General features: G+C 41.8%; 1 protein-coding gene across 1 annotated transcript in view; it reads right to left on the minus strand.

Annotated features, from left to right (window-relative positions):
- LOC138160201 (disintegrin and metalloproteinase domain-containing protein 10-like) overlaps nucleotides 1–21,900 on the minus strand; it is a 54,165-nt gene that overhangs the window by 27,768 nt on the left and 4,497 nt on the right. The window contains exons 2-7 of the mRNA XM_069086733.1: nucleotides 21,528–21,678; nucleotides 19,420–19,538; nucleotides 14,632–14,790; nucleotides 11,617–11,708; nucleotides 3,909–4,034; nucleotides 1,742–1,834 (exon numbers count right to left, since the gene is read on the minus strand). Of these exons, the coding sequence (XP_068942834.1) occupies nucleotides 1,742–1,834; nucleotides 3,909–4,034; nucleotides 11,617–11,708; nucleotides 14,632–14,790; nucleotides 19,420–19,538; nucleotides 21,528–21,678 (740 nt within the window). The remainder of the gene's footprint in view (nucleotides 1–1,741; nucleotides 1,835–3,908; nucleotides 4,035–11,616; nucleotides 11,709–14,631; nucleotides 14,791–19,419; nucleotides 19,539–21,527; nucleotides 21,679–21,900) is intronic.

Here is a 21,900-nt window from a genome sequence, read left to right on the forward strand (position 1 = left end):
ATATATATATATATATATATATATATATATATATATATATATATATACATGTATATATAGTTGTTTGCATTTTGCCTCCCCCATTGTGAGGTGAGCACCCTGAGGACAAGAACCATGTTTTTGCTTATCTTTGTATATACTGTACATAGCACAGTGCTTCACACAGAGTGGGCACCTAATAAGTGCTGGTTGATAGGCTGACTGTTCTCCAAATCTTGTTTGCAATCAATAGTACAATTTTATGACATAGCTGGCTAAGAAATGAGCATAGCTTGGGGCCACAGCTGGAGCTCAGCCTTGGCCCACAGTCTGGGCAGGTCAGGGTGTGGAATTGGGTGTTTAAGTGCCATCAACACAAGTACTGAAGTCACCAAGAATGAGGACAGGGGATGCCATGAAGATCGCTATATAGGTAATAGATGACAGAAGGAGAGATGGCGGCCTGGAAGATGGTAGATAAATGGAGGGGCAGTTAGACCATGCCCTCTCAACAAATATCCTTATTCCCTACTTTTCTAAGAAAATCAAGGACATCCATCAGGAGTTCCCTCATCTTCCTTTTTCTAAACCTCACAACTCAATATTTTCCCCCTTTGATCTCACCTTTAAGGAGGAATTGGCCAGGCCTTTTTTTTTTTTTTGTCAAGACCAACCTTGTTACTTGTACTCTTGATTCCATCTATTCACATCTCTTCTGGGAGTTAGACCCATCTCATCTTCAATATTTCCATGTCTACTGGGTCCTTCCCCTTTGCCTACAAACATGCACTGATCTCCCAATCCTTTAAAAAAAAACCTTCATTTGATCCATCCCTTCATTCCTCTCTGTGCCCTGCTCCTGAGACTTTGGGCTTTTTTTCCTACCAGATCCCATTAGAACTCTCACCCTAGGAGCTATCTGCACCACCATGCTCCTATAGCCTTCTCATGCTTGAAATTCCCCCCTGTACCCAACCCCACTCATGCATTCCCTATGTATGTTTCATTTTATCTTTGATAAACAAACTAGAACTAGAATTCAGGTCTCTTTATTCCCAGTCTAGGGTTATTTTCCTTATTTCACATTACTTCTTCAACTTAGCACTCCCAGATCAGGAAGTCTGGGCTACTACTATTTCCCTAGAATGCCTGTCTATGGGAGGTCATAGGAAAGCAGATTTAGAGCTAGAAGGCACCTTTTATCTTTGAAGACTTTGAAGGGCACCAAGTGACATAAGAGTGAGGATAATGGACTGGGAGAATAGGGAAAGATAGATGGATTAGAAGTTGTGTTGAATGTGGAGAGCAAGTTTAGAAGGAGTGAAGTCATTACAGAGGTGAAAGGACCAAAAGTTATGATCAGAAAGAGGAATTTTAGAGGTGAAGATAAAAAAGTGAAGCCATTTGGGGGGGGGGGTGCTTTGCTCACAGGTGTTTGTTTTTGCAGGCAGATGAGATTATAGGAGTTGAGGAGGCTGATAAATTCTGAAGCCAGGATTGCACCAAGGATGCAACTGCAGGGTGAGATGCAGAAGAGAATTCTGAGTTGGGTACTGAACTCATTAAGAAAAAATGGCCTGTAGCCAGGAGATGCAACAAGAATCTGGATAGAAACAACCAGATGGATGGAGAGTATTTCACAGGAAGGGAGGCTGATGAGTTATGGTGGCAGAGAGAAGATCTAGAAGCCAGGAACAGGGTCGGGATGGGGGGTGGGGAAGAAAGTCTGTTTCCTCCATGGAAACAAGCTAGTGCTACTTACATGCAAGGTTTTCACTTTGAAGTCTATGTATTTGATGCCTCCAAAATCAGCTTTTTCATAAATGGTATTCACAGCTTTTACGTAGCTGGCAATCTGCCAAGGGGGGAAAAAATTAGCAGCGCCAAACCATCTCCACAGGAAACATATGGAGAAATTCAAGAAGTAGCTCATCCTTCTGGCTTTGTTCCAAGGAAATTCAATTAGACCTCCTGCTTTCTGGCACATTTACTATACCATTAAAGGATTTGGTGAAATAAGTTCATAAAACATCAGAGGTGAAAGGCCCTCGGACTATAGAATGACAGAGCTGGGAGGGAAATTGGAACTGAGCATGTAGGGACCTTGGAACCAAGAATGTTGGGGCTAGAAGGGACTATTAGACTGAAAGAACCTGGGAAGCCAGAGAGAATGTTAGATCTGCAAATGACCTTAGGCATCAGATATTCCAACTCTTTAATGTTACAGAGGAGGAAAATGAGGCTCAAAGAAAGCTAATGACTTACCCAAAGTCACACAGAAAGCCAATGCCAGAACTGTAACTAAAGCTCAAGTCTCTTTATTCCCACTCTAGGATTATTTTCTTTACTTCACATTACTTCTTCAACTTAGCATTCCCAGACCAAGAAGTCTAGGTGAGATAGAGATCGTAGGAAAATAGATTTAGAGTTGGAAGGAACCTCAGAGGTAATCTAGTCCAATCCCCTAATTTTATAGATTAGGAAACTGAGGCCCAGAGGAGATAAGTAACTCACCCAAGGTCACATAGCTAATAAATAGTACAACTGAGATTTGAACCCTTATCCACTGACTCTTTTCACTAGAGTTTAATAAACGTTTCTCTATCGATTGATTGAATGAAACTTACAAACCTCCTTCCTAGTCCCTTGAGCTCACAGTTTATTGTGTGTATCAGATGAAATAATATAAGTAAAAATGCTTTTCAAGCTGTAAACACCCATATGAACTTGAGGAATTCTTATTAAATATTGGTCCTTTCCCTCTTCCACAGCCCTGTGATAATGTTTGTTTACACAATCTAGTGAGACCTCAGAGCTCAGCAGGGTTGGCTATGGATCTAAAGATATTTTCATTCCCAGAAGCAATGATGCCAGCCAGGTAGGAACTGGGGGATAGGGATAGGGACTGGATCTGTGAGGTCAGTGATGTTGGGAACTCTTGGATGAGGAGAAGTCCTTTCACCAGTGCAGGCAGGCACCTTCTCATCAATTGAGAATATTAGAGGATTTTTTTTTTTTTTGCTTTTTGGAGGGCAATTGGGGTTAAATAACTTGCCCAAGGTCACACGGCTAGTTTGTGTGTGTGTGTGTGTGTGTGTGTGTGTGTGTGTGTGTGCTCTCGAGCTAAGTGTCAGAGGCCGGATCCAAACTTCTGACTCCTGGGCCAGCAGTCTGCTCACTGAGCCACCTAGTCACCCCGGAACATTAGAAGACTGCCTAGATCACTGAGAGATTATAGGATTTGCCCGGGGTTGTACAACCCAGTATTGTGTCAGAGGAGAGATTCAAACCGAGATCTTCCTGGCTCTGAGGCTAGCTCTCTGGCCACTATATCCCACAGCCTCCCAAAAAGGGAGTAAAAGTCCTTTTACATATCTGATATAGATCCACACTTTTGGAGATGGTCTTCATGTGTTGCTGTGGCCAAAAAACAAACACAAAACAACCCAACCCCACTCGCTGGGGGTCAACTTTCTAGTACCAACCCTCCCCAAATGTGGCCAGGTTGGTCCTTGGATAACAGATGCCGTGAAAACTCATATCCCTGCAGTGCTAGGGTCCCCATAGCATTGCTCTTAGCATAACCTTGTGAGGTCAGCAAATAGTAAAATAGCTTTTCTCCAAATGGGGAAATTGGACCTCAGAGAGATGAAGCAATTTGTAGGGACATGAAGCTATTAAGTGGGGCTTGAAACCACTGATCTGGGTCTCTAGGTCCCCTAGTTGTCAGTCTAGTGCTTTTCCTACTACATTACACTGATGTGGACCTGAGGTGGGGATGGGGGTGGGATCCATCCCACTGCCCTCTGCTCTCTTCTCCCTGGGACCAGCTCCCTTCACCTTCCCTTGGGATAGACCTCCCAATTCTCAGATCCTAAAAGGCATCAGAGGGGCAGATAAGCCTCTGTCAGAGCCCTCCCAGAACTCACCTGAGCAACCACAGATTCCAGGCTCCCAAATCTCCTGTAAAACAAAAAGTCAGCTTTGAAGTGCATGAGACATGATGTCTTGGAGTAATCGAGGCTCCTTCTCTGTCTTGGTAATGTTTTTTCCTCCTGGGGAAAGGAGAATTAGTTAGTCAATAAGAATTTTTGGTACAGTCTTGGTACTCACAGTTGACTTTGAACCTTCATCCATGTATTCATCCAATGGACCAAATTAAATATTTGTAAAATGCTTAGCACGGTGCCTGGCACATAAGTAGACACTATATAAAATACGTGTTCCCATTTCTTCGCTTCCCCATCCATCATCAAGCACTTATTCAGCACTCACTCTGTGTTAGGCACCGTGCTGGGCCCTGGAGAGACAAAGACCAAAATGTAATCATTCCTGCTTGAAATGAGCTTATATTCACAAGTAACTACAGAATATATATATTTACCCAACAACTACAAGGTGATTTTGGAGGTAAGAGCACTGCGATCTGGGAAGATCAGGAAAGACTCCATGCAAAATCAGTGCTTGAGCTGAGGTTTGAAAGAAATGGGGATCCAAAGGACCTGATATTGTTGGTGAATCTGGCTATGAGCGATTCAGGGATTGGTAGGGTGTGATGACCAAGTTTTCTAATTGGCTGCAGACCCAGAGGAATTGATAACTCAGAAGTTGTTAAGCTATAACTGGTTATGGGTACCAGAGAAACAATCTTCCCATCTTTCCATCCATCAATCAACAAAGGTCCCATTAAAGCCTATTGTGTACCAGGCCCTAGGGATCTAAGTACAAGGAATAAAACAGTCCCTGCTCACAAGTGTATTTTTTTTTTCAGCAAGAAGGCAAGACTTCCTTGAGTTGGTTCACAGAATGGGCTGAGGGAGGGGCATCAGCTTTGTCTCTCACCTGTCTCTGAGCATATGGTTACCTCTGACTTTTTGTATTTATTCTGTCCTGATAGTAAAATAGAGGAATAGTGGGTGATCTTGACTTGTGAATGAGCTGGATTGAAATGAGGCAGAACTGCACAGTCATCACCCTCCCTCTTCTAGAGTCATCCAAGTCCAGTGGAAAGACCAAAGTCAGGATGACTGGAGATGGTCTGGGATGCAGTGGCTGACCTTCACAGCTTCGATGTCTGACCAAGCTCTAAGCACTCCACAGTACCTGCTTCAGCCACCTTCGTGGCCCCTTTGACACAAATTGTGCTCATCTGCCCATTTTGCCAGGGGAAGCGTTCACAAGCCCTGGGGTAGACATCCCTCTAAAGTTATCCTCAACCTGATTTAGTCCATCTGCTAAGATGGTTTTACTGGGGTGTGGCCACTGTGCATGCTACATTTTCCTGGAGCCCCAGGAGAAAGTTGGGTGGCAAGTGGACACCAAAGAGAGATGAGCAACCCCAAAAAGGGCTTGGCAAGCCCTTATAATGAAGGCACTAGTCTTCCCTGAACACCCCATATGCTATGTAATTGGAAAAGACTATAAGCAAAGACTAAAGTAGAGGGAGAATTAGTACTAAACTTTTTGTTTGCAGATGATTGTGCACTCAATGCAGCCTCTAAAGCTGGGATGCACAGAGTATGAATGGATTCTTTGCCACTTGTACTAATGTTGACTTGATGATCAACACCAAGAAAAGAGAGGTTTGGGTGGTTTGTTTATTTCTATAAAGAGTATTTTTATGAGTTGTATTCTCATGATTTTGGGTCATGCCTTGGTAGATCAACTTCTAAAAGATTCCATAGTCACTTTGATAGAATTTTTTCTTTCTTTCCTCCCTTATTGTTGATAGTACATAGAAAAACAGATGATTTGTGGGTATTTTCTGTTATTTTTAAAGTCAAATTTCTAGGGTTTTCTAAGTAGACTATCATCTCATCTGCAAAAAAGCAATACTTTGGTTTCCTCTTCGCGTACATTTAGTCCCTTTCTTATCTCATTGCTATAGTTAGTATTTCTACAATTATTTAAAATAATAGTGGTAATAAAAGACAGCCTTACTTTTACCCCTGATATTACTAGAAAGGTATTTAGCATTTCTCCATTATAGATAATGATTATTCTTAGTTTTAGACAAATATAATTTACCAAACTAAGAAAAAGTGCATTTTTCTAGGCTTTTTATGTTTTTAACAGAAATAAATGTATTTTGTAAAAAGTTGTGTTTTTTCCCCTGAATCTATTGACATGTGATTACCATTCTTTGTTTATATTCCACTTTTAAGTTACTCTTGGTTGTGAGCCTTTGCCTTTTGCAATTTGGAATGTGATAAGCCATTATTCTCTCTCCTTTACCGTAATTATTGCCAAGTCTTGCCAGTGATCCTGAGTATGGTTCTTGGTACTTCAGTTCTTTCTTTATGGATGTCTGCAATATTTTTTCTTTGACCTGAGGCTTTGGATTTTGGCTATGGGAGTTTTCATTTTGAGGTCAATAGGTAGTATATTCTTTCTATTTTCATTTTGCTCTTTGATTAAAATAGATCTATACAGTGCTCAGTTGTGATTTCTTAAAATGTTTTATTTTTATGGTTTTTGTTTGGTCATGGTTTTCAGGGAGTCCAGTATTTCTTAAAATCTCACTCCTTGGCCTGTTTTCCAGATTAGTTGTTTTTGATAGAAGATATCCTACATTTTTTATTTTTTCAATCTTTTGATTTTGTTATAATATTTCTTAGTTTCTGCTATAGTCACTGAGTCCTATTTGCCTCATCCTGATTTACGAGAAGTTTGCTATTTGGGTAAGGCTTTCCACTTCTGTTTTAAGCCATTTAGTCTTCCATTTTTTTTCCCTCCAGAACTCTTATTTCACTTTTTTAAAAAAAATGTGTCTCTTTTTTTTCTTCCAAGTATTCTTGTAGTGCTTTAGTGAAGTTATTCTCCCCTTCCCAATATTCTGATTATAGCTTTCGTAAAGTTACTTTCTTGTGTCTCTTGATCCATAATGTTTCTTTATAGTGTTTGGTGTCTTCTTCCATTTACTTATATCTCTAGCCTCAGTTTGTTTTGGGACTTTGTGCCAGGACCAAGTTCAAGCCCCTCCTTTAGTCTTTGATGGATGTTCAGGCCTTTTTGGCCCTGACTTTGATTTCCTTGGCTCTTTATACTTATTTCACTTTCCCTGATGTATTTGTGTTCAGAATATTAAAAGATTTCAGCCTCTCCCGTCCTCCCCCCCACCACCCACCCAGAGTGTCTGGACTCATACTGCTGTGGTCTTCGGGTCCCACTGGAGTATTTGAGGCCAGAACTCTACAATCTACAGATCCCCTGGGGCATCTTGGTCAGGGCACTACTGGCTCTCAGCTGGGCATCCAGGATCAGCACCATAAGCTTCCAACATTCCTGGAGATTTTCCATAAGGGCTCTTGCTGTTTGTTTAGGTAAAATAGAACAATTTGGAGTCTCAAACATTGCAAATTTCAAAAGGACAGGAAAGCAAGACTCTGGGCATCCAGGCTTCCCAGCACGTATGAATGTCCTGGGGAACAAGGAGTGACTTTCGGGATTCAGTCCAGGGGTAACTGAGTCAAGGACTCACCCACTAGTAATCCCTCATCTGGGTGCGAATTTGGTAGGAGCTCTGTAGTGTCAGTGCTCTGTTTCAGCTCATTCTCTCCAGAGATGGAGGTGGTATACAAAAGAGTATACCAGGAGGTGTGGTAGGGAAACATTTGCACTTTTGTCCTTATATCGTCAAAGATTTATAATGACCCCAATAGCCTTCCTACCACAGTAAACAAAGAAGTCTAGGGAAGTTTGAAACTCCTGAGTCACCCTGTCAGTGTAAGAGCAGCAGAAACCCCCCAAAGCCCTTTTTCCACTAGTGGGGAGTTTGAATATCAATCAACCACTACCAATATCCCTGGAGTCTTCCCTCTTCTCACTGGCATGAGTTAACACCAGTCTTTGGGTCCAACCTCCTTGCTGGCTTCCTCCAATACCCAGTCCTGCTCAAGCAAGATAAAAATCCTATAAAAACCCACTAGGCTTTAATGGTTTGGGAAAGGAGACCCCATTCCCTCTAGGGCCCAAACAAGGCACCTAACTCCATCCAGGACCCTTGCAGACTATCATGGGTCCATTCTCCCCGACGACTACTTCCTTTTGTGAGTATTTCCCCTTGAAAAAACTAGCTTGCTTTACTATATTGGTATGTGTTTCACATTTCCTTCTACACAGGACAATATCACTTTCTAAGTGGTTAAATGGAACTGGGGTGCTGGTTACTGGTGCCTAACAGTATGAAGACTATAGTAGGTGGAGGTTTCAGCTGACAAGCATTTATTCTACGGTCCATCAACACTAGCCTTTCTGCTGTTCTTCCCTGTCTTTTCACTGGCTGGCCCCAGCCTGAAACATTCTCTGTCTTCATCTCAACTCACTAATTTCACCAGCTCCCTTCATGACTGAGCACAAATCTCACCTTCTGCAAGGCTTTTCTGCAACCCAACTGTAGCAGTCCAAGGCGGGGAACCCTGCCTTCCGTGGCAGAACCGAGAGGATGTGGGGAGCCCTACCGTCCCCCAGCAGGGCTGAGAGAGAATTGGGAGTCCTCCTATTCCCCAGCACGATGGAGAGTGCTATCTACCCAGAGGCTGCGGGTTAAAAGAGAGGATGGTGGAAAATAGTCTCCTTTGTTGTCTGGAGTGCCGGCCTTTTATAGGACACTAACTAATGGCTCTCCCCTGCGGACATTGCGCACTACAGTGTTCCTAGGCCGGGGGCAAAAACACCAGGCTCATCTCAAGGATCCAATCCTCACACCTTCGTGCCACAGCTCTTCCCTGGGGGATGGGGAACCCATCCAGGGGGCCTGGCAGCAAGCCGTTTACCTGAGGGGGCTGATTCAGCCATCAGGGGCAGGGTCTCACTGGCCCAGTGCCTTTCTTCTGATATTACTACCCACCTGCTCCACATAGATAGATAGATAGACAGACAGACAGATAGATAGAGGTATGTATCTATATATACATACACATATAAACATATATACATGCATACATACATATATCCATATATATAAATTTTTAAAAATACTTGTTTGCATTTTGTCTCCCCCATTAAAATGTGAGCTTATTGAAGGCAGGGACCAGGTCTTTGCTTTTCTCTGAATTCTCAGCAATTTAGCACAATGCCTGGCAAAAAAAAAAAAAATCCCTGACTGAGAATCATATAATATTAGAATATCTGGAATATAGGATGGAGACTATCAGATCCTTAGAACACAGAATATCAGAATTGGGAGGGATTTTAGAACATGGAAACTGAGAGATGAGAGGGTCTATGGAATACGTGCTCAGGGTTTCTCCATCCATAAGAATGTGATTCTACCTCATGCTATTATCTTATATGCCTCTTCCCTTTCCCAAACAAACTCCCCAGTGGGGAAAAACTCCACTTCTTCCCCTGTTGCTTACTGCAATGTTTCAGAACTCTTCACTCAAATGAAATTGTACTCCCCACAATCACTCTCAATTGCCAGATCTGATGGCCTTTTCTTAGTTTTCATCCTTTCTGACTAACGTTTGTCGCTGCTGGACACCCTCTCCTACTGAATTGTTTGTTCTTTGAGTTGTCATGGCAGTACTTCTGGGTTTTCCTACTAGTCTGACTATTCCTTATCAGTCACCTTTGCTCAGTCATCATCCATATCCCATCCCCTGTGTGAGTATATCCCCAAGGTCCTATCCTGGGAGTCTCTCTCTGTTTGTCTGTCTGTCTGTCTTTCCATCTCTAGTCTCTGTCCATCTCTTATTCTCTTGACAGACTGCTAGACTTGAAGTCAGGATACTGTCTCAAACACTAGCTGTGACCAGAGCAAGTAACGTAACCATTCTAAGCCTCAATTTCCTCATCTGTAAAATGGGAGAAGGGTTGGGTTCAATAATCTATCTCCAATATTCCTTCCAGTTCTTTATCTATGATCCTGTTCACCTCTTCAATTCCAATGGGTTTAACGATTAGTGCTACACAGATCACTCCCAGGTCTATATATTCACACCTAGAGGTTTTTTCCCCCAAAATATCAGTTGGAGAAGTCACTAGGTGAGATGTGCCTACAAACTGCTCAGTGAATATACTGCCACAATATGTCTGAACAGAGCAAAGTCTATAGAAAAGGCCTCACACACTTCTGAAATTTCAAACTGGATGTCCTGTAGTCATCTCAAAATCAACAGATCCAAAGCAGAACTCATGATCTCTACTCCCCCTCCCCCTGGAAAGGTACCACTTCCCTATTGCTATCGGAGGCACCAGCATTCTTCATCATTACTGTTATCAGCTTTGAAAGTGTTCTTTACTGACTCAGTTTCCTCTCAATCCATTTCATAGAAGAAGAAGTTATTTTTGGGAACAAAACCTCTATAAAAATGGAGAGATCATCAGTTGAGGAAAGTGCCCCAATCATAGCAGCATGTCACTTTTTACACATTGGTTTCCAAGTCTAAAAATAAGTGCTGATTCACCAGCCAGGATAAAATCTTAAGAGTCTCTTCAGCCTGGATGAATACTAAATCTTTTGAGCCTACCACTTAAATGGCAGGAAAAGAATCATTATAATGATACAAATATGTAAAAATGATGGTACCCACCATTCTTCCAAACAGCCAGGTCTGGAATCTTCCTTGTCACCCTCCCTCACCCAAAATATTCAATCAGTTGCCAAGTCTAGTCAAACATCAAAAGCTACAAACCAAGCCTTGCTTTATTACTTTGTTGGTTAGAGACTTTAAAAAACTGATTGAGAAAATGTCGATAATGCAGATAAATTTAAAAGCATATTCTTTGGAAAGCATGTTGTTCAATATTTATCAGAACAGCCCTGAGCTTAATTAATTCCCATCCTTAGTTGCTATGCTCCCTTCCCCCTGACCCTCCCCCCAAAAAAAACCCTTCGCCTTACATTTATTTTGTACATTCTTTTGTATATATGTTATCTCCCTCCCATAAAATGCAAGCTCATTGAGGGCAGGGACTGTCTCTTTCTTTTTTTTCCACATCACTAGCCCTTAACATAGTGTCTGGTACATGATAGGTGCTCAAAAAAATGTATGTGTGACTCTCACTTAGTATTTTTATACCTTAATGTTAAAATAAGATTAGAGACAATTTACAACATGCTTGGGGAGGAAGTCACCTGCATGATAACAATTGCATCCCACTATATTTCTGAATCCTCTTTACTAAGGATCCCAAGGTGTATTGAGTGATTGACTTTAGAAGATGGAAGGAATGTCAGGACTGGGGGTGGAGGGTGAGGTGGTCTTAGAACTCATGCAGTCCAACTACCTTACTTGACAGATAAGGAGGTTAAAACCTAACGAGGTGATGATTTACTTTTTAAACTTTATTTTTCTTAGGCTTTTTTGTCTGTGTTTTCCTTCACAACACAACTAACATGGAAATACATTTTGCATGATTGCACATGTATATAACCTGTATCAAAATGCTTGCCTTCTCAATGAAGGGGAAGGGGAAGGAGGGAGGGAGAGAATTTGGAATTCAAAATTTTTTTAAAACAAATACTTAAAATGGTCTATATATGTAATTGGGGGGAAATAAAAAATTAAATTAAAAAAAAGAGGTGATGATTTGCAAGAGGGGATGCTTAGCAGAGTCCAGACTCTAAGTCCTCACCCTCTGCCTCCCAGGTTGGTGACATTTCTATTGCACCAAGACACTGATTAAACTTACCTTCAAATTAAACTTGGGAAGCCAAGGCTGACAGAACAGATGCATCCTTAAGGCTAAACAAGGACAGTCTGAGATGTTTAAAAGGGAATAATCTAAAGTAGAAAAAGTACAAAGGTAAAATACAGAATGGTTACAACAGAACTCCAATGGGATATGCAGTTAAGTGTAATCACATGCTTTCCCTCTGTGGCCATGAGGCACTAGGTGGCGCCATAGAACACAGAATGCTGGGCCTGGAGTTGGGAAGATCTGAGTTCAAATGTTGCTTCAGATATTTCCTCGCTGTGTGACCTTGGGCGAGTCCCTTAACCATTCTCAGCCTCAATTTTTCCCAACTGTAACATGGGGATAATAGCCAAGGTTAACTCCCAGGGTTGCTGTGAGAATCAAATGAGAACTATTTGTAAAGTGCTTAGTACAGTGTATGAGCTTAATAATGACTATCTTTTACTTTCCTTCCCTGCCTCTTCTCACTAGTTTATTGGTACCTGAAAGACAAAGCATTCCTTTTGAAGAAACAGGTGTGTATATTTCTTGCTGAAACCAGCTGAGCCTTGGATCAGGATTAGCTTTCAAGCTGGAAGAGACCTCAGACATCATCATATCCAACCTCTCTCATTTTACAGATGAAGAAATAGCGGGGATTGCATTTGGGAAACTGACCAGATACAAACTGGTCCTAGATGCCTCACCTATGATATGTCTTGGCTCTGTAACCCTGGGCAAATCACTTAGCTCTAAACAGACCCCGACAGGTTCAGAACAGGTGCCGACCTACATTGATAGGAGTTTCCTCACCCAGTAATTCGCCTGTGCTAACAAAATAGCAGCTCTAGTCCCAAACCCTTACCCCTATTCTCATGCTGAAAATGTAGGAATGGCTACAAATCATGAAACAGTATGATCACAGAAGGACTGCGATTTCTTTTTTTTCTTTTTTTTCGCTTTTTGGAGGGCAGTTGGGGTTAAGTGACTTGCCCAAGGTCACACAGCTAGTTTTTGTGTGAAGTGTCTGAGGTCAAATTTGAACTCAGGTCCTCCTGACTCCAGGGCCGGTGCTCTATTCACTGCACCACCTAGCCGCCCCAGGACTGCAATTTCAAGAGACTCATTGGAACTGGAAAGATGCCCAGTTGGCAGTGTGCCACCAGTGATGACTTACTTTCAAGACATGGCATAAAAAATGTGTCATCAAGGCATATGTGATAGGATGGGTAGGTGAGACAGTCAGGTAGCGAGAGTGGGAGATTTAGGTGGACAAGCCCAGATCTGCACAGGGGTCCATGGTGTGTTAGGAGGAGAATAAGAGAAGAGCTTATACACAACAAGTTAGGTAGACTGTCTAAGGAAGGCTGATGGAAGGACATGGACAAGAATTACACAAGAAGAGGAGGAGTTACGGACAAGGCATAGTCTATGGCTATAAAGGGAGTACCTGCATTGGTAAGGTCATAGAAAATAATAATATTAGGGGCGGCTAGGTGGCACAGTGAATAGAGCACTGGCCCTGGAGTCAGGAAGACCTGAGTTCAAATCCGGCCTCAGACACTTAACACAAAAACTAGCCGTGTGACCTTGGGCAAGTCACTTAACCCAATTGCCCTCCAAAAAGCAATAATAATAATAATAACTAAGATTTCTGTGGTGTTTTAAAGTTTACAAAGTACTTTCTCCTCAACAACCTTGTATGGTAAGTAGTGCTGGGATTATTATTCCCATTTTACAAATGAGGAAACTGAGGCCTAGAGAGCCTTTGTGATTTTTCCAGGATCACACAGCTAGTAAGTTGCAGATCTTGGATTTTAACCCAAATTTCTCTTGATTTCAAATCATGTGTTCTTTCCACAGTATGATCTAATGAATCACTGAAATAAATAGAACTAAAAAAGGAAATAGTAGAAGCATACATGTAGTATGTTTGAAGTGTAACAGATATCAGGGACAGGTCCTCTAGTTGAATTCACTCAGAACTCTTTTTCTTTTTTTAAGGCAATCAGGGTTAAGTGACTTGCTCAGGGTCACACAGCTAGTAAATGTCTGAGGCCGAATTTGAACTCAGGTCCTCTAAACTCCAGAGCCAGTGCTCTATCTACTGCACCACCTAGCTACCCCAGAACAGTTGAATCAATGGACCAAAAGCTGTAGTTGCTTGAACGTAGGAAACTCTGCAGATGAAGAAACTGACCCCAACGGGAGCCAGTTTATGGCAGACGCCTATGTGCTTTCTAGCCCCAGTTAGTTTGTAAGTTCCTTGGTGGTGGGGATCATGATGTTTTTCATAGTTTATGTGCCTAGCACTGAAGAAGGAGCTTTGCACAATCATAGCAACTTGGTGTTGGGAAGAGAACTTGGAGAGTGGTTGACTAGTTCACCCCTTCCACAAATCACAAACCACTTCTACAACATCTCTGAAAAATGGCCAGCTTTCCTTTGAACACTCACAGTCCTGAGGAACAAACTACCTCCCAAGGCAGCCCATTCCACTTTGGGAACACTGTAAGGTATAAGCACAAATAACCATGAAACATGTCAGGATGCAGTAAGTGCATAAGAGGAATTCTCCCTTCCATGTAATCAGATGAAGGAAAGGTCACTTTGAGCCAGCGGCAGCTGGGCAGCAGGGGCAGTACCATCATTCCCACTCTTCTGCCTCCCAATTCCCAGGGCTCTACCTGATCCTTTACAGCTGAAGTGAAGAACCCTGGGAATAGGAGTAGGTGGGAAAGATGGTTCCAAGAACAGAGCCCTTGTTCTTTTCCCTCCCAACAACTTTTGAGAGCCAAGGGATATAGAGGTGAACTATAGTTCTGTCCCCTGGCAGGATACCCTGGGAGCTCCAATAGTGGATCCAACACAATCAGTACTTAACAAATGTTTATTGAATTATATTGAACTTAATCCACTGTAGACAGTGGATTAAGGGGATGTCTTGGGCAAATGAAAATGGAGTGTATAACTGAACAGCCCAGAGGACCTCTGAATATTTCCGAAGGGCAGAAGGGACCTAGGACTCACCTATCTCCCGCTGGTGGTAAATGATCAAAAGTCTTGGCCCTGTTTCATTACTGGAAGATGGTCTTGTCAGTTCCACATAGTAGGTGCCATCTTTAGTTTGGATGATGCCTTCAAAGAGACCATAAATGATGGAACCGTGGCAGGAAGAGCCCGGTTCATCTGTTAATAGACATTGGAGAAATCCAGAGGTTGCTGCTAAGTTGCTTTCTGGAGAGCTTGTGAAAGACATACTGAACCTATGAGAATGGGCACATCTGGCTACTGGATCTGTCCCAGGTGGATTTCTTGGAATAGTGGAAAGGACTAGTAGGACTTCTCTGAAGACCCCAGTTTTCCTCCCTTAAAAATAACACTTCTCATGTGACTGAAAGCACACCTGACTACTGTACCCCTTGGATAGCATGTAGGCATATTATATGAAGTGACCATTCTGGGATCAAACTCTACTTAGGATCAAGATAGGATTAAGAGAAACTAGACTCTCCCCAAACAATAATAACAACAACCAACAGTTACCACAGAGGTCAGTTTGTCATTCCCAGTTCAGAATCATCTAGAACATGGTCCACAAAGAGTACCTAAAAGCCATAGGGTGCCCTCTTCTCCCTTCCATGGTAAATTCTCCTGGTTCTTGAAGAAGATACTGCTGTTCCTTTTATTTTGCCTGCTAATTTATTTGATTCTACTTTGTTAAGTGCTAAGGGTTTTTTTGTTTGTTTGTTTGTTTGTTTTGCAGGGGTGTTCTGGAGCCAGCTCTAACCAGCATAGGAGAGTTTTCAGTATGAGCATTTACACTTTAGAAATTGGCACACTGCTATAAAATCAGGACTTGATTTATTGCTTGATTGATTTCTTCACTTAAGAAAGTTAATGATGATGCAGATTAAACTTAAAAGTGTGTTTTCACCTTGGAAAAATAGTTGTTAAACATTTTAACAACACACCCTTGATTTTATGTAAGATGTTTTATTTCTTATTCTATATGCTTGTTTTATTGTTTGATTTTATTTTTGATTAGTAAGTTTATTATTAAAATGTTAAATGAAAACAATTATGATATTTTATGAAGTGAGCTAATTAGGGTGGGTAGGGAATAATTTTTTTTCAAGGCCAAATTAGAGACAAAAGAAATACAACAGAACAAAGAACATTCAGGGTATGTTTCTGATACAGGAAAGCATGTATGTTTGTGGGGATGAGGGTGAGGGATAGTTATAACAATGTTTTTGGTGGTTTGGATTAAAAAAAATATGAAACTGAAGAGTAGAGTTGTGAACTCTGACCAACCATGATTCTAGAGGACTGATGATAAAGTGCTGCCCATCTCAGGAGAGAAAGGAGATAGACAAGTATACAGAAGACTCCCATTAGATTGAGAGTCCTTGAAACATGAACTGTTTTGTTTTCTTTAGTCTTTCTTTGTATCCCCATGCTTCTTATAGTGCCTGGCACACAGTGGATGCTTACCAAATGCTTGCTGAGGACCTATATATACGAAAATTTTTTAGTGTCTTTCTTTTGTGGTGGCAAATGTCAGCCTTCCGAGTTTTGTCTTAAAAGACAACAAAATTAGGTCAACCCCCAGAGTTTGGTCTAAGAAGAGACAAATCAGTTTTCACATGCAACTGGGAAATAAGATATGTACGCAGTGGGGTAAGGAAATCTATCTTGCCCTACAAGAAAGTGAGGGGGAAGGGGATAAAGGGGGGGATGATAGAAGGGAGGGCAGACTGGGGGAAGGGGTATTCAGAATGCATGCTATCTTGGGGTGGAGGGTAGGGGAGAGATGGGGAGAAAATCTGGAACTCAAAATCTTTTGGAAATGAATGTTGAAAAGGAAAAATAAATTAATTTTTAAAAAAGAAGAAAAACAATATTAAGTCAACCTCCAGAGTTTTCTCTATAAAGAGACAAATGAAATTTAAGTTAATATGTGCTGTTTGTTCCTTTTAAACCAGTGAAAACATATGTATGGGAATCAGAATAATCTGACTCAAAGAAAGGCCAGTTGAAAAAGACTTTTTTCCATAGAGTAAGGAGGTACCTCTTCCTTTCCCCCCCTCCCATTCCTTCCCCCAACTCAAGATACCTGAGTCAGTCAAAATTATAGCTTCCATTTCTATCACCCATAAACGTGGGAGTGTCATAAAACATGGATGTCATAACAGGATAGTGCCTACAAAATATCAAGAAAAGTCCTGTTATTCAAGATATGACCAGTTAAAGTTGTCTGGTCTTCATCAGTCATAACAGAAGAATGTTCCTGGTCAGTTTCATCCAGCCTTGTAGTTGTTGACAGAGAAAAAGAGTATTGTGGCTTCACTCAGAGAGTGTAAATCTAGAAAATCTAGAAAAAAATCTAGGGGAAAAAAGTATTAATCTAGAGTGGGCAAAAAAATACCTTTCTCCTGATTGGCCAATCCAGGTTTTTGGCTTCTTTCAGGTTGGGGGGGGGGTGCTTAAGCTGGCTTAGGGAGTTTACACAAAGAACTGGAAATTGTGAGTATGTTCATTGATTGGGGAATGGTTGAATGATTGTAGAATATGATTGTGATAGAATATTATTGTGCTATAAGAAATAACAACCAGGATGCTTTTAGAAAAACCTGAAAAAAACATATATGGACTGATGCAAAGTGAAGTGAGCAGAACCAGAAGATCATTATACACAGTAATGATGATCATCTGTGAAACACTTAGCTACTCTGATCAATACAACGATCTAAGACAATTCTGAAGGAATTGTGATGAAAAGTACAATCTACTTCTGATGGCTAGGAGTCCTGGGAAACCCACCTACCCACCCACCCTGAACTTTCCCACAAGGCCATGTCTCTGGCTTTCATTTGCCTGGGGCAGTTTCACTGTGGACCCACACACAAACCACTCAGTTACCACTAACCTAGCAGAGCCCTGTTATCTCCTGATTGCCCTGGCCACTTCCCACCCTTAATTCCTCCTAGACCTCTTCTCTCCTAGATTCTTCCCACAGTCTTTCTGTATATAAAGTCCATCCTGCCCTGCATTAAATTGCTCAGATTCCTTAAGAGTCTGACCAATGCTCAGATTCAGTCTGTCAATACAAGTGTCACAATATGGAAGATTCTTACTATCTCACCCACCCTGACCAGTGTTCTAATAAATCCCGTTGCTGGCTGAAAGAAGGCTTGGTTCGAACTCATTTGAGGCAGAACCTGCATTGCTTGCTCTTGAATATTGGGGTCCCAACACCTCTAGACCTCAACACTTCCAGAGAGAGAACTAATGAACTTTAAGTACAAATTGAAGTATGATTTTCTCCATTTTTCTTGCTTTTTTTTGCAACATGGCTAATATGAAAATATGTTTTATATTATTTCACATGTATAATTGATATTATATTGCTTGTCTTCTCAGTAGCTGGAGGAAGGGAGAAAATTTGGAACTCAAGAAATGTTAAAAATAATAAAACTTTTAAAAAAATAAAATAAAAAACACAAATGATTGTTGAGATGAGAATGGGACATACCCTTTTAGACATGGCCAATGTGGGAATTTGTTTTGCTTAACTATGAAGAGTAGTTACAAAGTTTTTGTTTTTTCACCAAGGCGGGTGGAAGTGGGGAGTAGGAGGGTGACCTGGGGAATGGTGTCCCCAGCTCTTAGCGGTTGCTCCCCCATTTGAAATTACTTTGTATTCCTTAAAATATACCTTGTATTCACTCCTCAGTGAACACACTGCACCCTCCCCGTAGAACATAGTCTCCTAGAAGGCAGATACTGTTCTATTTTGGACATGTTGATTTTGAGATGTCTCCTGGACATCCAGGTTGAAACCTCTAAGAGGTAACTGGTGATAAAGGACTTAAGCTCAGGAAAGAGAGTAGGACTAGAGATAGAGATGTGGGAGTTACCTGCATGGAGATCATGAGCTGAACCCATGGGAGCTGGATGAGGCCAGCAAGTGAGAGTGCTGAGAAAGAAGGGAAGGACAGAGCCCTAGGGCCATACACACAGTGCGCATGACATGCATGAGGGGTTAGCAAGGAAGATTGAGAAGGAGTAGGCAGAAAGGAGGAGACCCAGAACCAATAAACATTTTCAAAGTGCCTACTATATGCTAGACATGGTACTAAGTCCCAAGGATACAAAAAGAGCCAAAAGACAATCCCTGTCCTCAAGGAGCTTACAATCTACTGGGGGAGATAACATGCAAACACATACATACAAAGCAAGTTATATGCAGGATAAATAGGAAATAATAGAGAGAAGGCATGAAAAATTAAGAGGTGTTGGGAAAGACTTCCAGTAAAAGGTGGGATTTTAGTTGGGATGAAAAGGAAGCCAGGGAAGTTAGGAGGCAGAGTGGAGGAGGGAGAGCATTCCAGGTGTGGGGGACTGCCAGAAACAATGAAGAGAACAGGGTCAGAAAAACCCAGAGAAAAGACAAAATATACAGGAGGAAAATCTAGTTGACAGTGACAAATGCTGTGGAGAGGTCAGGGAAGGACAAGGACTGAGAAAAAGCCATTAGATTTGCCAATTAGGAGATCCCAGATGAGGTCAGAAGCAGATTGCAAAGGGTTTCTGTGAGAGTGAGAGGAGAGGAAGTGGAAGTATGGAATTTAAAAAGAGAGGAGTCTCTTCTAAGGAACGAGATAGGGCAGGGTTTTTCATTTCTGCTCCCTGTTCCAAGGACTTTGCTCCTCTGCTGTTCTTTCTTATTCACTGATGACAGTGGTTCCCAAGGTGGACTTATATCGGTGCTGGAGCCCAGGAGCTGGACTCTTAATGGGAGGAAACTCTTACCTCTCAGCTCTCCAGAATAAAGGAAAGACACATTGAAAGGGTTGGTGTGCCTCATTCCAGTGAGTTCAAAGTCTTTGGAGAAGATGCTGTCGTCACGTTTCAGGCTGAGTTTGAAGGTCCTGGAAGGCCCAAAGAAAGGACCCTACAATGTCAGTGCCTTTACCTTGGTCCCCCTAGTTCTTGGCAGAGGCTGGGGGATGGGGTGGAATCCTAGGAATCATAAAACTTAAGAGCTGGAAGGGATCCACTCAGTATACAGATGAGGAAATGGAGACCAACAGAGGCTGAGTGATTTGCCCAAGGTTACAAAGCTAGAAAGTGCCTGAGGCAATATCTGGACTTGTATCTTCCTGACTCTAAGCTCAATGCTCTATCCACTTTTCCTAATAGCCAGCTGTCCACTCCTGGGCCTTGCTCTACCCTTAAGACCTGTGGGCTGTTCTACCTGCTCTGCAACTGTACCCTTAGACATGTTGTCTCCCTCCAGCTTGAACGAGAGTGAGCTCCTTGAGAGCTGAGACTATCTTGAGGATTTTATTTCTATCCCCAGCACTTAGTACACAGTAAACATATAATTCATGCTTTTTCATTTATTCATTCAAAGAACACTAAACCAGGTCTCCTGGGTCCTAGGCCTGGGTCAGTCGAGCTCAATTCAGTTCAACTTAATTCAACAAAGATTAAATGTCTAACATTTGCAAGGCACTATACTCGATATTAGGGTTACAGAGACGAAAAATCAAACAGGCCTTGCTCTCAAGGGGCTCACGTTCTCCTGGGAGGATACTTCATATACAAAGATGTAACTACAAGATAATTTAAGAAGGGAGAGATTACAAACTGGGAGGTTAGGGAAGGCTTTATGGAGCAGGGGACATCCCAGCTGAGCCTTGAAAAAAGATGAGGATTTTTGCAGGCTGAGATGTAAAGAGGTTCTATATTTATGTGTGACCTCAGACAAGTAATTTCTCTTCTCTACACCTCACCTGCCTTCTCTGTAAAATGAGGGTATTTGTCTAGTTGGTCTTGAAAGTTCCTTTTAGCAATGGCGAGCCACATCTGAAATTGCATAGCTTCAGTCACACGTTAGCTTGGGAAGAGTGTGAATGGTTCAGGGCAGCCTGTCCCCACTGCTAGTAAAAGAACTTAAGATACTCTCCCTTCTGATGGTGGATCAGGAATGCCATTCTTACATACAAAGGGGCAGCCCAAGTGAATAAACAAATTGAATCTCATTGCACCCAAAACAAGGAAAAACCTCAATAAGCTCATGATAAAATCATGAAAAAATCAATAAGCTCATGATAAAGCAAAACTACAAACACAGGACATATTTGATCCTAGTGGTAACAGGCAGTTATTGAAGTTTCTTGTATGGCTGGGAGGGCAGGCAGGAAGGGAAGAAGTGAAGGGGTTGTCATGGTCTTATTTTCAATTTAAAAGAATTGCTCAGGTAGCTAGGTGTAGAATGGATGCAGAGACAGGAAACAAGGGGACCAATTAGAACTATAATATTACAATTGTACAGCAAGAGTCAATGATGACCTGAACTGGGGTGGTTGTTGTATGAGTGAAGGGGAAAGGACATGTGTGAGAGGTGTTTTGGAGATAGAAACAATATTTGGCAAATTATTAGTAACATGGTATCAGGATGAAGAGTCAGGGATGATGCATTTTTCCAGCCTGTGGGACTGGAAGGATGTGCCCTGCTTTGAGCCTGAATTTTCTCATCTATAAAATGAGAGTTTGGGGCTAAAATTCAAGGCTCCTTAACTTTGTGTCCAGGACCTCTGTGACAGGCTGGAGAAGCCCATGGACCCCTTCTCAGAATAACATTTTTAAATGCACTAATTTAAACAAAATTAGTAAGATTATAGAGAAACCAATTTCTTTGACAATTGAAGTTATCAAAATATTAAAAACAAGCAATGGACCCCAGAACTGGATAAGCTCTAAGGTCTCTGCTAGCTCTGATGTTCCAGTATTCCATGATTCCACTCCTGGTTGGAAGGAAAAGGCTTCTGGGTGCCTATAAGGTGGGCCACATGGGGGCACCCATGGAAAAGAACCACTGGAATACTGGTGGTTGTTTCTGAAGTGCCACTGACCTTTGATATGCTTGGAAATCAAGCTGGATTGGCTCTTCCCCTCCGTGGGTGGACCTCTGGGTCTTCCAGAGCTTTTGATCCAAGGCAGCCCTGTTGTATGAGACTTGCTCATGGTATCGGATGAATGGTTTGGAGCATTCTGTCTGACCTCCTAATGAGAATGGAAACATAAATATTTTTTAAAGTGCTTACAGACATAGATTGATAAAATTTCAGGGCCAGAAGGGACCATGGATACTTCATCAAAGAATGTCAGACCTGGGCAAAATTACAGAATGTCAGAGCTGAAAGTAACCTTAGAATTTAATGCAGAGGACCAATGACTTGAGAGAGAGAGAGAGAGAGAGAGAGAGAGAGAGAGAGAGAGAGAGAG

The sequence above is a fragment of the Petaurus breviceps genome, unplaced genomic scaffold (genome assembly GCF_028583685.1).
Source record: "Petaurus breviceps papuanus isolate PSGF00001 unplaced genomic scaffold, PetGlider_PUasm1.0 180, whole genome shotgun sequence".
NCBI lineage: Eukaryota > Metazoa > Chordata > Mammalia > Diprotodontia > Petauridae > Petaurus > Petaurus breviceps.